Source organism: Pinus tabuliformis, chromosome 5_2, assembly GCF_031772625.1.
Source record: "Pinus tabuliformis cultivar Carrire ecotype Pingquan chromosome 5_2, CPIR1, whole genome shotgun sequence".
NCBI classification, from domain to species: Eukaryota; Viridiplantae; Streptophyta; class Pinopsida; order Pinales; family Pinaceae; genus Pinus; species Pinus tabuliformis.
The window spans coordinates 433,792,393-433,803,401 of NC_142306.1; the positions used below are offsets into that span (position 1 = coordinate 433,792,393).

Below are 11,009 nucleotides of genomic sequence, written 5' to 3' on the forward strand. Positions count from 1 at the left end.
CTCTTGGTTACTTCTTTAGGAAAGGGATTTGCAAATGCCATAAATCTATTGCCTTGACTCAGTATGGTGGGGTTTGAATTTCCACCGATGATATACATTTCCCACTCAGTGTAATCACTATTAAACACATGGAAGTATCCAAATCAACACCTACATCCATTTAATTCATTATATAAAATCTAAATAATATAATAGCCATCTCATACTTTTCCTTCACAATTTCACAGCTGCATCGCTGTTCAAGGTTTTGGTTCAGAAAGAGCGGCTCGACAATGCGAGCTCAGCAGTGGAAATAGTGAAGAAACCTGTGGATCGGCTCTGTTTGCAGCGGTGATGATTACAGAGCGCGGGCGGCTCTGTGAGGGCGCGGGAGCAGCTTTCTCCAGAATGTGCTTGAGGTGTTGTATTAGCGCTGCATCTGCAAATTAAGCATTGTTACTGATATGCATGATTCAGAATGATTCATGCCATTGTTGTTTTGAAAAACTGGCATTTCTCTTTTCAGTTTACTATTAGGGTTTTATAGCGGTGACGATTACAGAGCGTGGGCGGCTCTGTGAGGGCGCGGGAGCAGCTTTCTCCAGAATGTGCTTGAGGTGCTGTATTAGTGTTGCATCTGCAAATTAAGCATTGTTACTGATATGCATGATTCAGAATGATTCATGCCATTGCTGTTTTGAAAAACTGGCATTTCTCTTTTCAGTTTACTATTAGGGTTTTATTTTGTGAAACTGTTAGTTCTATTTTCAGGTTTCTATTGCGTTTCTATTTTGCAATATTGTTTAAGCAGATGATATTGGAATCTGCAGGGTGGTTCTTGGCAGTGTGAGTGACTATTGCGTTCACCATGCACAGTGCCCTGTTGTTGTGGTGAAGCCCAAGAAAGAACAGGCTCATTGATTTTTATTACCTCGTGCCACCTTTGTGCTTTGATTCATCTTATACTTGTTGGTCTTTATGCCTGATATGAAGCAGCAGATACTACATCTAATTGAAATATTCTAAAACATAAATATGGACTGAGAATTTCAATAATCACTCAGGATATCTGTTAGTGATTTTCATTATTCTATTTGAACATCAAAATATACTCTATTTTTATGTACGATATATATATACTGTTGTTACATGATTTGATATTTCATTTGAATCATGCTCCCTTTGCATCTTATTGTGTGGCATCATATTTATCTCTAACAGACATTCTAATTCACTGTGATTATTTAGGTAATGACAATTCACAAGCAGGGAGATTTATATGGGTTGGAGTTTTGACGAGACGAACTAGCTGTTCCATCCGTGGCCGCTTTATCCTCTGCGGGAGTCAAATTCGTTGCTACGGACGGCGACCTCACCACAATACTTTGATGAGAAGACTGCCTAATCTTGAGAAATCTGGTGGCATTTGAATCTTCTGCGGCTCCGGGTGCGCTGGTTTTCACACGATACACCGATTTCATAAACGGGATGATCGACAGCGAAGAAGATGTTAGATTGCTGAAAGAGAGTTTCTGAATGAACGTGTATTCGGGTCGTGGAAATTCCTTTCTCTGGTAGCTGCAGCGATACTTTGGCGGTGATACGGAATGTTTTACTTTACGTTGCTAACATGTGGCCACGTTTCTTTGCGCATGCAACATTTGGCTTTTACGTTGCTAACATGTGGCCACGTTTCTTTGCGCATGCAACATTTGGGAGCCTGTCGTATTCATTTTTCTAACCGGCATATTCACTTTACTAATAATTTTAATGAACTTCAATTTATGTTTAAATATAATAACAACTACTTTGGTGAGACAGTTTCAAGGAATGCCCTTAGCTGGACAACCTTAGCTCGACAACATTCCTTCTTGCCTGTTGTTGGAGCCTCCACCAGAACCACTATACCAGGGTAATATGATTGTCAATGCTGATGTTAAGTTGTGATTTTAGTTTAAGGTTTGTAAATATATTATCTTACTCTCTGTATGGTTCATGCAGAATGCCAATTATCTTTAGCTTCATTGTGGATTGACAAATCTGTGGGCATTTTTGGTTTTGAAGGGCTGTTGCCAGTGTTTCTGAAAAGCCAGCAGGCGCACAGCTGACAATTTTCTATTCTGGCTCAGTAAATGTTTATGATGATGTTCCTGCAGACAAGGTATGCCCAAATAAGGTTACATGAACACTTGCTTGTGTGCGATTAAAATGCTGAGGCGTTTCATATGTTACGGATCCTAAGAAACTGAGCAGATCATTGTTTATAGCTTATGTATAACGAATTTGACCTCCTATCAGCCGCGTCTTTTTCCATGCAATATGGAAGGTTTATTGTACTTTTGTCAAAAAACAGAGAACTGTAAAGGATGCCAGTTTTCATTTTAGCTGAAAGCTATTTTTATAAAATTTCTTAGCAGTAGCATCACTTGGTGCAAGTGTGGCATAACTGAACTTATATAGTAGGTACTAATTGATGCAGTTACATAGGTAGCACAGTAGTGTATCCAAGCACACGATTTCAATAGTGATGGGCCTGGTTTTGACTAGCTCCCTCCAACCAGTATCTGGCATTCTTGACAACCTTGCTGCTAGAACACATGTTGTTGTCCATGTAAAATGCAAGTTGATAAACTGAACATTTTCTTGATGGTTAGTCGTTGTCTTTATCATTAATTGAAAATGGATTGGATTGAGAATTTCACCTCTCCTTGAGGTGTACTGTGTGCCAGTATGGTGATTGGTTCCCCTCTCTCTCTCAGAGCATAGCCGAGTGCTCATACTGTGTGCAAAAATATTAGGAGCTCAAATAGCCTTGAAAATTATAGCATATGAATAAAACTTAGCATTCTTGTTTAAGTCTCTTTTTAGTTTTTGGTGACAGTAATCACTGTGATACCACATTTCCCAGGTCATCCCAGTTTCCTTCCTTCTATCTCCCAAATAGTGGAAGATAAAGAGTAAGAGTGGTTAGAGGTTTGTGCAACTCTAAGGCTGAGGATGCTGATCCCAGTTCTGGTTGGAGCCATATATATTCCTACAAGGCCTTGGATTTGTCATCATGATTATGCTCTCATTGTTTTATGCCATTGACTATATATTGATATGTGTTTTCCTCTACTTTGTAGTGCGTAATAGACTGGAGACTTGATGGGGAATGTCTCCTCGCTGAGGATGCTGATCCCAGTTCTGGTTGGAGCCATATATATTCCTACAAGGCCTTGGATTTGTCATCATGATTATGCTCTCATTGTTTTATGCCATTGACTATATATTGATATGTGTTTTCCTCTACTTTGTAGTGTGTAATAGACTGGAGACTTGATGGGGAATGTCTCCTCTCTTGCTCCCATGCCACTTGTAAAACGCTTTTCAAATTTTTCCACTTAATGAATATAATTTTAGTATACAATTTGAGTTTGAAATAAAATCAGTCTACGTATTTGCTGCTTCCGGAAGCTATTTGGTGCTTTCTTCCGCATTTAGTCACCAGGGATGCCTTCTCTGAGTCAGCATATATATTAGAATGTCTCTATTTCAGCTTTCTGTGATGAAATGAAAAAGAGATTTGGAACCATTAGTTGGATGTAACTTTAATGCAAACACTGTGATAATATTATTTGATTCCTGTTGTATTGATGTGAAACAGAGTATGCATATTTAATTTTTGTGGTTGCCTAATTTACAAAACTTGCATATTCAACTTCTGTTGTTTGATTCACAGAGCTTGTACATTCACTCACTCTTTTGAGACAGTGATCTTAATTCATACTTGTGTCTTTTGGTAAACATTGACTATTGCATGAAGGAAAGTTAATCTCTAAAACCATACATTTATGAAGATTCCTTCAACAAAATGCCTACACAATCAATCGTTAACTTTATGATGCTTTCAATTTACACAAGCAGGGGCTCTTAACCTTTTGCTTCGTGCGCACCCTGGCATTGGAGTTTCTGGGCTAAAGCTGGGGGTTTTCCATGAGCTAGAGCTAGTGTCCAAGACAGACAATGGACTAGTGCTCTGAATTGGGTTTGCTATATGGGGCTTCTCTTCGTCTTTGTTTGTTCTGTCATCTCTAAATTTCGAAGGAAATATTGGCTTGGGCGCTATGAAAAGACAATCCGGCTCTTGTTTCTTTATCTATTTGAGTGGTTTGCTAATCTGCTGAGTGGTGTGTGTTATGTCATATTCTAGTGTGATAACTGCTGTGGTTTGACTTCTGATTTAAGGATCCTGTGTGTATAATTTTTATGCTTTGTCTCTAAGATTTACAGAACTCAGCTAAATTTGTTTCATATTTAAATCTGCAAATCCGATGGTTGTCCGTGTGGTAAATCTTTATGGGAAGCATTATATACTTCTTTGTGTGAACACTGATCAGAAGTTATAATAATATTCTTTCATATGCTCTGAGGTGTCTGACTCTTTCAACACTTTGTTTCTGAGCTTTGGTTTAGGGTTTCAATGTTGTTATCAATAGGTAATGTTTTGATGAAGTGTTGGTATAGAGATATCATAAAACGAGAGCTAGATCTACAGCTCTTGAGTCAATAACTTGTGATTTCTCTAGGAAGCTTCAGCCGCGTCTTTTTCCATGCAATATGGAAGGTTTATTGTACTTTTGTCAAAAAACAGAGAACTGTAAAAGATGCCAGTTTTCATTTTAGCTGAAAGCTATTTCTATAAAATTTCTTAGCAGTAGCATCACTTGGTGCAAGTGTGGCATAACTGAACTTATATAGTAGGTACTAATTGATGCAGTTACATAGGTAGCACAGTAGTGTATCCAAGCACACGATTTCAATAGTGATGGGCCTGGTTTTGACTAGCTCCGTCCAACCAGTATCTGGCATTCTTGACAACCTTGCTGCTAGAACACATGTTGCTGTCCATGTAAAATGCAAGTTGATAAACTGAACATTTTCTTGATGGTTAGTCGTTGTCTTTATCATTAATTGAAAATGGATTGGATTGAGAATTTCACCTCTCCTTGAGATGGACTGTGTGCCAGTATGGTGATTGGTTCCCCTCTCTCTCTCAGAGCATAGCCGAGTGCTCATACTGTGTGCAAAAATATTAGGAGCTCAAATAGCCTTGAAAATTATAGCATATGAATAAAACTTAGCATTCTTGTTTAAGTCTCTTTTTAGTTTTTGGTGATAGTAATCACTGTGATACCACATTTCCCAGGTCATCCCAGTTTCCTTCCTTCTATCTCCCAAACAGTGGAAGATAAAGAGTAAGAGTGGTTAGAGGTTTGTGCAACTCTAAGGCTGAGGATGCTGATCCCAGTTCTGGTTGGAGCCATATATATTCCTACAAGGCCTTGGATTTGTCATCATGATTATGCTCTCATTGTTTTATGCCATTGACTATATATTGATATGTGTTTTCCTCTACTTTGTAGTGCGTAATAGACTGGAGACTTGATGGGGAATGTCTCCTCTCTTGCTCCCATGCCACTTGTAAAACGCTTTTCAAATTTTTCCACTTAATGAATATAATTTTAGTATACAATTTGAGTTTGAAATAAAATCAGTCTACGTATTTGCTGCTTCCGGAAGCTATTTGGTGCTTTCTTCCGCATTTAGTCACCAGGGATGCCTTCTCTGAGTCAGCACATATATTAGAATGTCTCTATTTCAGCTTTCTGTGATGAAATGAAAAAGCCCTGATGAAATGAAAAAGCCCCAAGAAATAAGCTGGTGTGGCGCATGTATGTTTGTTTCCTAAAACATTTCTTGCTCCTGTGAAATGAATAAGATGTCATGTGAGACCGGTATTCGTCGTGGCTGGAGTAAACTATGTAAAGAAGCACTGGAGCTCTCACTGTTTCAAAAGTCCCTAAAACTATAAATCCTCATTCATAATATCCCAGGGTATGACTCATATGCTATAGAACCACTTTTAGCTAAGAGATATAGGCCTATGATGAGTCGTAGGTTTTATGTTCTGTGTAGCTATTGTATTGAAATTATTGTCTCTTACTGTTAGGAGCAACTTGAAATTATTGTATGTGACCATTAGGAGCAAAGCTTTTGTGTTAAAAATGGATTATATGTCAATTTTCTCTTAGCTCTTGCTAGCACTTCTTAAAGAAGCCTAAAGAAAGCCAAGATGCTTATTTGCGTTCAAACATCAACTCTGAATCTCCTGATCTAGTTCGGAAACTGTCGGCATATAGTGTTGCTATACGAATTCAAAGGCGGCTAGATAGAACTATGTGCAGGGACTAGCTGCTTCATATCAGGCATAAAGACCAACAAGTATAAGATGAATCAAAGCACAAAGGTGGCACGAGGTAATAAAAATCAATGAGCCTATTCTTTCTTGGGCTTCACCACAACAACAGGGCACTGTGCATGGTGAACGCAATAGTCACTCACACTGCCAAGAACCACCCTGCAGATTCCAATATCATCTGCTTAAACAATATTGCAAAATAGAAACGCAATAGAAACCTGAAAATAGAACTAACAGTTTCACAAAATAAAACCCTAATAGTAAACTGAAAAGAGAAATGCCAGTTTTTCAAAACAGCAATGGCATGAATCATTCTGAATCATGCATATCAGTAACAATGCTTAATTTGCAGATGCAGCACTAATACAGCACCTCAAGCACATTCTGGAGAAAGCTGCTCCCGCGCCCTCACAGAGCCGCCCGCGCTCTGTAATCGTCACCGCTATAAAACCCTAATAGTAAACTGAAAAGAGAAATGCCAGTTTTTCAAAACAGCAATGGCATGAATCATTCTGAATCATGCATATCAGTAACAATGCTTAATTTGCAGATGCAGCGCTAATACAGCACCTCAAGCACATTCTGGAGAAAGCTGCTCCCGCGCCCTCACAGAGCCGCCCGCGCTCTGTAATCGTCACCGCTGCAAACAGAGCCGATCCACAGGTTTCTTCACTATTTCCACTGCTGAGCTCGCATTGTCGAGCCGCTCTTTCTGAACCAAAACCTTGAACAGCGATGCAGCTGTTAATACCCTGCAACAACACCTGGACAACATGCAACCTTAGCATATACCTTACCAAATAACGAAACCTGTTTACCAAATAGCGAATTAATGCTAGCATTAACGCTAACGGTTGACGGTCAGGGATAATGAAACTGGCCACAATTTGCAACTTAACCTATGTTCGGGCCTCTTCCGCCTCGGGAAGAGGCCAAATAAGATGGAAAAGGTTAAAGCCGAATCCCACCTTGGTTATTTGCACATAACACCGCACATAACACCTCACAGAACTTTGTTATAAGCGCATAACAGACAGGGAAAGCACCACCGAACTAATGCTAAGTCCACATGAAACGATTACAATAGTCCCTGCCGGATGCCAGATGGCAGGGACGTCCCTGCCATCTGGCATCCGGCAGGGACTATAGTAATCGATATGACCCCTACTTAGCATTACTTCACCCCTTTGCTTCTCTGTTATACGGCGGTTATATCAAGGTTAGATCAAAGTTTCAAGGCTGTCTGCCCTCCCCGCCAGGATGCCGAAGGACTGCCATCTTATTTGGCCTCTTCCCGAGGCGGGAGAGGCCAAAACTTAGGCTATTTCGGAAATTTGCGACCTGTTCATTATCGTTAACCGTCACGGTTTGGTATTAATGTTAACATTAATTCGTTTGCAGGATATGCTAACGGGTAACGGGTGCTTTGTTTTGGTTGCAAGGTATGCTGAGCTTTGATGTTAACGGGTGTTGGTGCTGCAGGTGTGCAGGTGTCCGTGCATGCAGGGGCTGTGCGTGCTACATGGACAGCAGCTGTGTAGTTTGATGTCGCCGCTTATTTATTCTATGCACGCACCACTCCATTGCTCATTCGCCACTCTATTCTGTTCTGCTTCTCTTGCTTCCCGCACACGATCGAGTCCCGCCGCTGTGCTGCCAGGCTCCGGGACTGTGAAACTTCTTTTTGTTCTTTCAGTTCTTTAAATTTGAAGCATGGGCCGTGCACCGTGCTGCGACAAAGCTGGAGTGAAGAGAGGGCCCTGGACTCCCGAAGAAGACAAGAAGCTGCTGGCATACATCGAGCAACACGGCCTTGGCAACTGGAGATCCGTTCCAGTCAATGCAGGTAACGACTTCTGTGCATAGATCTGTGTTAGCGTTCAATTCCCTGTAACAGAAGGATGTTTCACAAATTTGCTCGTGGGGCTTTATTTTGTTGTATTGCAGGTCTGCAACGGTGTGGAAAAAGCTGCCGCTTGCGGTGGACGAATTATCTCAGACCGAATTCAGCCTGCAAGAAGAGCAGACCATTATCCAGCTGCACGCTGCACAATCAGACATACATGAGGTAGGTGGAATAAATAACCTTAATTATAACTATCTGATTCCAAAATATTCTTAACATCTAAGATCAAAATAAATTCAATAAACCCAGATAATCTAAACAAAATTCCACTTGTTTTCAGGACAAATATATGTAAAATGTTACCTTGGCGGCTTCTCTGAGTTTGCGAAGTTTTTTGCTGGACTGGAGCTTTGTGAGAGCCCTGGTAAGTGCTCCTACGGGCGGCGCAGCTCCGTCTAGTGTGGCAGTTGGCAGCGAAACTTGCGAATTATTCATAGCCTCGTAAGCTTGTCCTGCTGTCATGGCTCCATCCCCAATCACGGCCACCACATGGTTTTTTTTTCTTCAGTAAATCTCTCCCAACTGCCATACCTGAAAACCCATATAATTCTTGTAACCAACTGTTCATTCCAGCCCCAAATACCTGTCCAGCGGAGATACTGGTAGAACTATGTCCAGCGCCAAAAGCATCGTATTTGCTTTCGTCCCGTTTGGGAAATCCGGCCAAACCAGAGGTCTGTCTGATTGTATGCATTTTGGATCTTCTCCCTGTCAAAATCTTGTGTGGATATGACTGCATCCATTTCCACAGCCTGGTTAAATGCATTCTAGCCAAAATCTAGATCACTGTGAAAACGTGCTACATGCGTATTTCCTTTACTACGTCCAATAGTTTCGATTGAAGGTGTTTTTATATGAAGTTGACTGGGCAAATACAGTTCACATTTTTGTTGTTTTTTATTGAAAATGTTTTTATTGAAATTGATTAGACAAATATTTTTTTGATAGCAAAAAAAATGTTTTTATATAAAATTAACTAGACAAACAATTTAAACCAACACTATTTACCCCAACCAATAAACAAACACTATTCACCCCAGCCAATCTCTTTCCTTTTTTTCGTTCTTTTCTATCTCGTCAAAATTAGAGATGCTGAAATCTTGGTCTATTGCCCGATATCGTCAGATCTCGTGAGTCGTTAAAAAGACCAGTTTACTTGACCCGAACCGCAAACCTCTGCCCATCGAATCGCATCGCTTCTCCAGCGTGTACCCCCCGCTTCAAGCTATCGAAATACCATTTGTATTAAAGTTATTGATAATAATGAAAGTATGAAAAGTTTTTTTAATTAATAAAATGGAATTTCCAATGAACATGTTAGCCCCTCTGATACTTAATCTAGAATGGTTTCTTTATTTGACACATATGATGACTTTGATATAAAATATTAAAGATGTATAAAATTATGAATTTTTAAATAATTTATAAAATATTAGTTGTATTGGAGTTATTAATAATATAAAAATCATGAAAACTCCTTTGAATTTTTTTTCAAACCCTGGTCTCTTTAGATGACTATCAAAAGCCATTGGTGGGGTATTAATTTTTTAACCTTTACCTGCACAATCAATTTGATTCCATCCTAAACAATTCACCTTTATCTTTTTATGTCATTTTGTGTCGACCCCTCAATTTTCAAATTTCCCTTCAAAGGTGGCTAGTCATTCTTCAAATTTTCCATCAAAGTATGGCATCTTCGGAATTGAATCCTATATTTTCCTCCCTCGATCCGTCATCAGGAAATTTTCTTTCAGATTCATCACATTTCCTCCATTATCCTTGCCAAGGTTTTGTAGCTAAGCACAGTTCCATCATCGACGGATTTCTCAAGGTTATGTTATAAACCGAGGGAATTGTCGATAACAAACTTTTCTTACACGACATGACATGAATTAAATAATATTAAAACATGTATCACTGCAATTAAATTAAAATTGTGGAAATATTAATATTTAAAAATAAAATTGTATGTAAATTGTAAAATTAAAAAAAAAAAATTATTAAATAATTATTAAAAAAAGTAATTTTATCAGCTGTTTTTGTTGGGATTTTTCCATATCATTTGGTTTTTGAGTCAAATTACCAATGGCGGAGTGAAAGCAAAGTTTTCTTGGTCTGAAGTTTTCCTGGTTTGAGTCCCAAAAGAAGGCGGAGTTGTAGTGTGGCCTCTGCTTTGCACCGGTACTCACATTGCAAGACTTGCATCAACCATTTGAAATCACCTACTTAAATGATTTTAGATAATTATGTTTTGGTAAACAATTAGATTCTTTAAATAGGCAAGAATTAAACACATGTTCTAAGTGGCTCATTTATAACTTTTAAAAAGAAGTTATATCTTGAATTACATCATCTTAATAACTAGATATATGAGATGGTATGAATGTAATTTATCATAATAGTGTTAATTCTTTAATGTACATCTCATAACAATTCATATAAATTTGTCTTTTAAAATATCTAAATTATTTCTTCCTTGTAGTATAATTTTCTTTTACAATGTCTATGAATAAAAAATTGCTACATAGTAGCCAATAAGTATCTCTTAGCTTAAATATAGTTAAATTAAAGTAAAAGTATTAAATTCAAGTTAGTGTTAACGTTTAGAGTCCAGTTAATTTAGGTTTTACATACTAGTAAATTGAGGTATTTTTGTTAAGTGTAATTTTGCATTGTGGTGGTGGAGAATCCAAACCTACCCAACAACAACAATAATGTCTTCTTGTAATGATAATGTTCGGAATTGTGGTGGTGGAGAATCCAAACCTACCCAACAAAAACAATAATGTCTTCTTGTAATGATAATGTTTTTGTCCAGAATGGAATCTAAAATGTTTTACATTTTTTTGGGTTGTCTAAAAAGAGCACAAATTGACCCATAAA

General features: G+C 38.6%; 3 protein-coding genes across 5 annotated transcripts; 2 read left to right on the forward strand and 1 right to left on the reverse strand.

The window, feature by feature from the left end:
• The first annotated feature begins 548 nt into the window (after nucleotides 1–548).
• Nucleotides 549–3,444, forward strand: LOC149159510 (uncharacterized). 3 transcript variants are annotated; one of them, XM_089433498.1, is made up of 5 exons: nucleotides 549–596; nucleotides 810–825; nucleotides 1,228–1,891; nucleotides 2,044–2,140; nucleotides 3,105–3,444. In XM_089433498.1, exons 3-5 carry the CDS (start codon nucleotides 1,587–1,589, stop codon nucleotides 3,213–3,215), a joined length of 513 nt encoding a protein of 170 aa, XP_089289624.1. In that variant the 5' UTR covers nucleotides 549–596; nucleotides 810–825; nucleotides 1,228–1,586; the 3' UTR covers nucleotides 3,216–3,444. The 3 variants fall into 3 exon arrangements, 2 of the variants coding, with proteins under 2 accessions (XP_089289624.1, XP_089289623.1); XM_089433497.1 differs by having other exon boundaries at nucleotides 577–596; nucleotides 810–870; XR_016261128.1 differs by lacking the exon at nucleotides 3,105–3,444 and having other exon boundaries at nucleotides 570–596; nucleotides 810–870; nucleotides 1,981–2,563.
• A 2,852-nt stretch (nucleotides 3,445–6,296) lies between these two features.
• LOC149159511 (uncharacterized) lies at nucleotides 6,297–7,193 on the reverse strand. Its single transcript, XM_089433499.1, has 3 exons — nucleotides 6,791–7,193; nucleotides 6,593–6,683; nucleotides 6,297–6,379 (listed from the first exon to the last, which is right to left on the reverse strand). Exons 1-2 carry the CDS (start codon nucleotides 7,060–7,062, stop codon nucleotides 6,629–6,631), a joined length of 327 nt encoding a protein of 108 aa, XP_089289625.1. The 5' UTR covers nucleotides 7,063–7,193; the 3' UTR covers nucleotides 6,297–6,379; nucleotides 6,593–6,628.
• Nucleotides 7,194–7,383: 190 nt separating this feature from the next.
• LOC149159512 (transcription factor MYB106-like) lies at nucleotides 7,384–8,560 on the forward strand. The gene is made up of 3 exons (XM_089433500.1): nucleotides 7,384–8,066; nucleotides 8,168–8,288; nucleotides 8,407–8,560. Exons 1-3 carry the CDS (start codon nucleotides 7,934–7,936, stop codon nucleotides 8,444–8,446), a joined length of 294 nt encoding a protein of 97 aa, XP_089289626.1. The 5' UTR covers nucleotides 7,384–7,933; the 3' UTR covers nucleotides 8,447–8,560.
• The last annotated feature ends 2,449 nt before the right edge of the window (nucleotides 8,561–11,009 follow it).

Coding starts and splice junctions, on each gene's coding strand:
- LOC149159511 (XM_089433499.1), bottom strand. CDS start 7,062: ATGCTAGCATTAATTCGCTATTTGGTAAACAGGTTTCGTTATTTGGTA. Junction 6,684..6,790: donor TTCTCCAGAATGTGCTTGAG/GTGCTGTATTAG, acceptor TTCTCTTTTCAG/TTTACTATTAGGGTTTTATA.
- LOC149159510 (XM_089433498.1), top strand. CDS start 1,587: ATGTTTTACTTTACGTTGCTAACATGTGGCCACGTTTCTTTGCGCATG. Junction 1,892..2,043: donor ACCAGAACCACTATACCAGG/GTAATATGATTG, acceptor TTGGTTTTGAAG/GGCTGTTGCCAGTGTTTCTG. Junction 2,141..3,104: donor ATGATGTTCCTGCAGACAAG/GTATGCCCAAAT, acceptor TCTACTTTGTAG/TGCGTAATAGACTGGAGACT.
- LOC149159512 (XM_089433500.1), top strand. CDS start 7,934: ATGGGCCGTGCACCGTGCTGCGACAAAGCTGGAGTGAAGAGAGGGCCC. Junction 8,067..8,167: donor ATCCGTTCCAGTCAATGCAG/GTAACGACTTCT, acceptor GTTGTATTGCAG/GTCTGCAACGGTGTGGAAAA. Junction 8,289..8,406: donor CACAATCAGACATACATGAG/GTAGGTGGAATA, acceptor ACTTGTTTTCAG/GACAAATATATGTAAAATGT.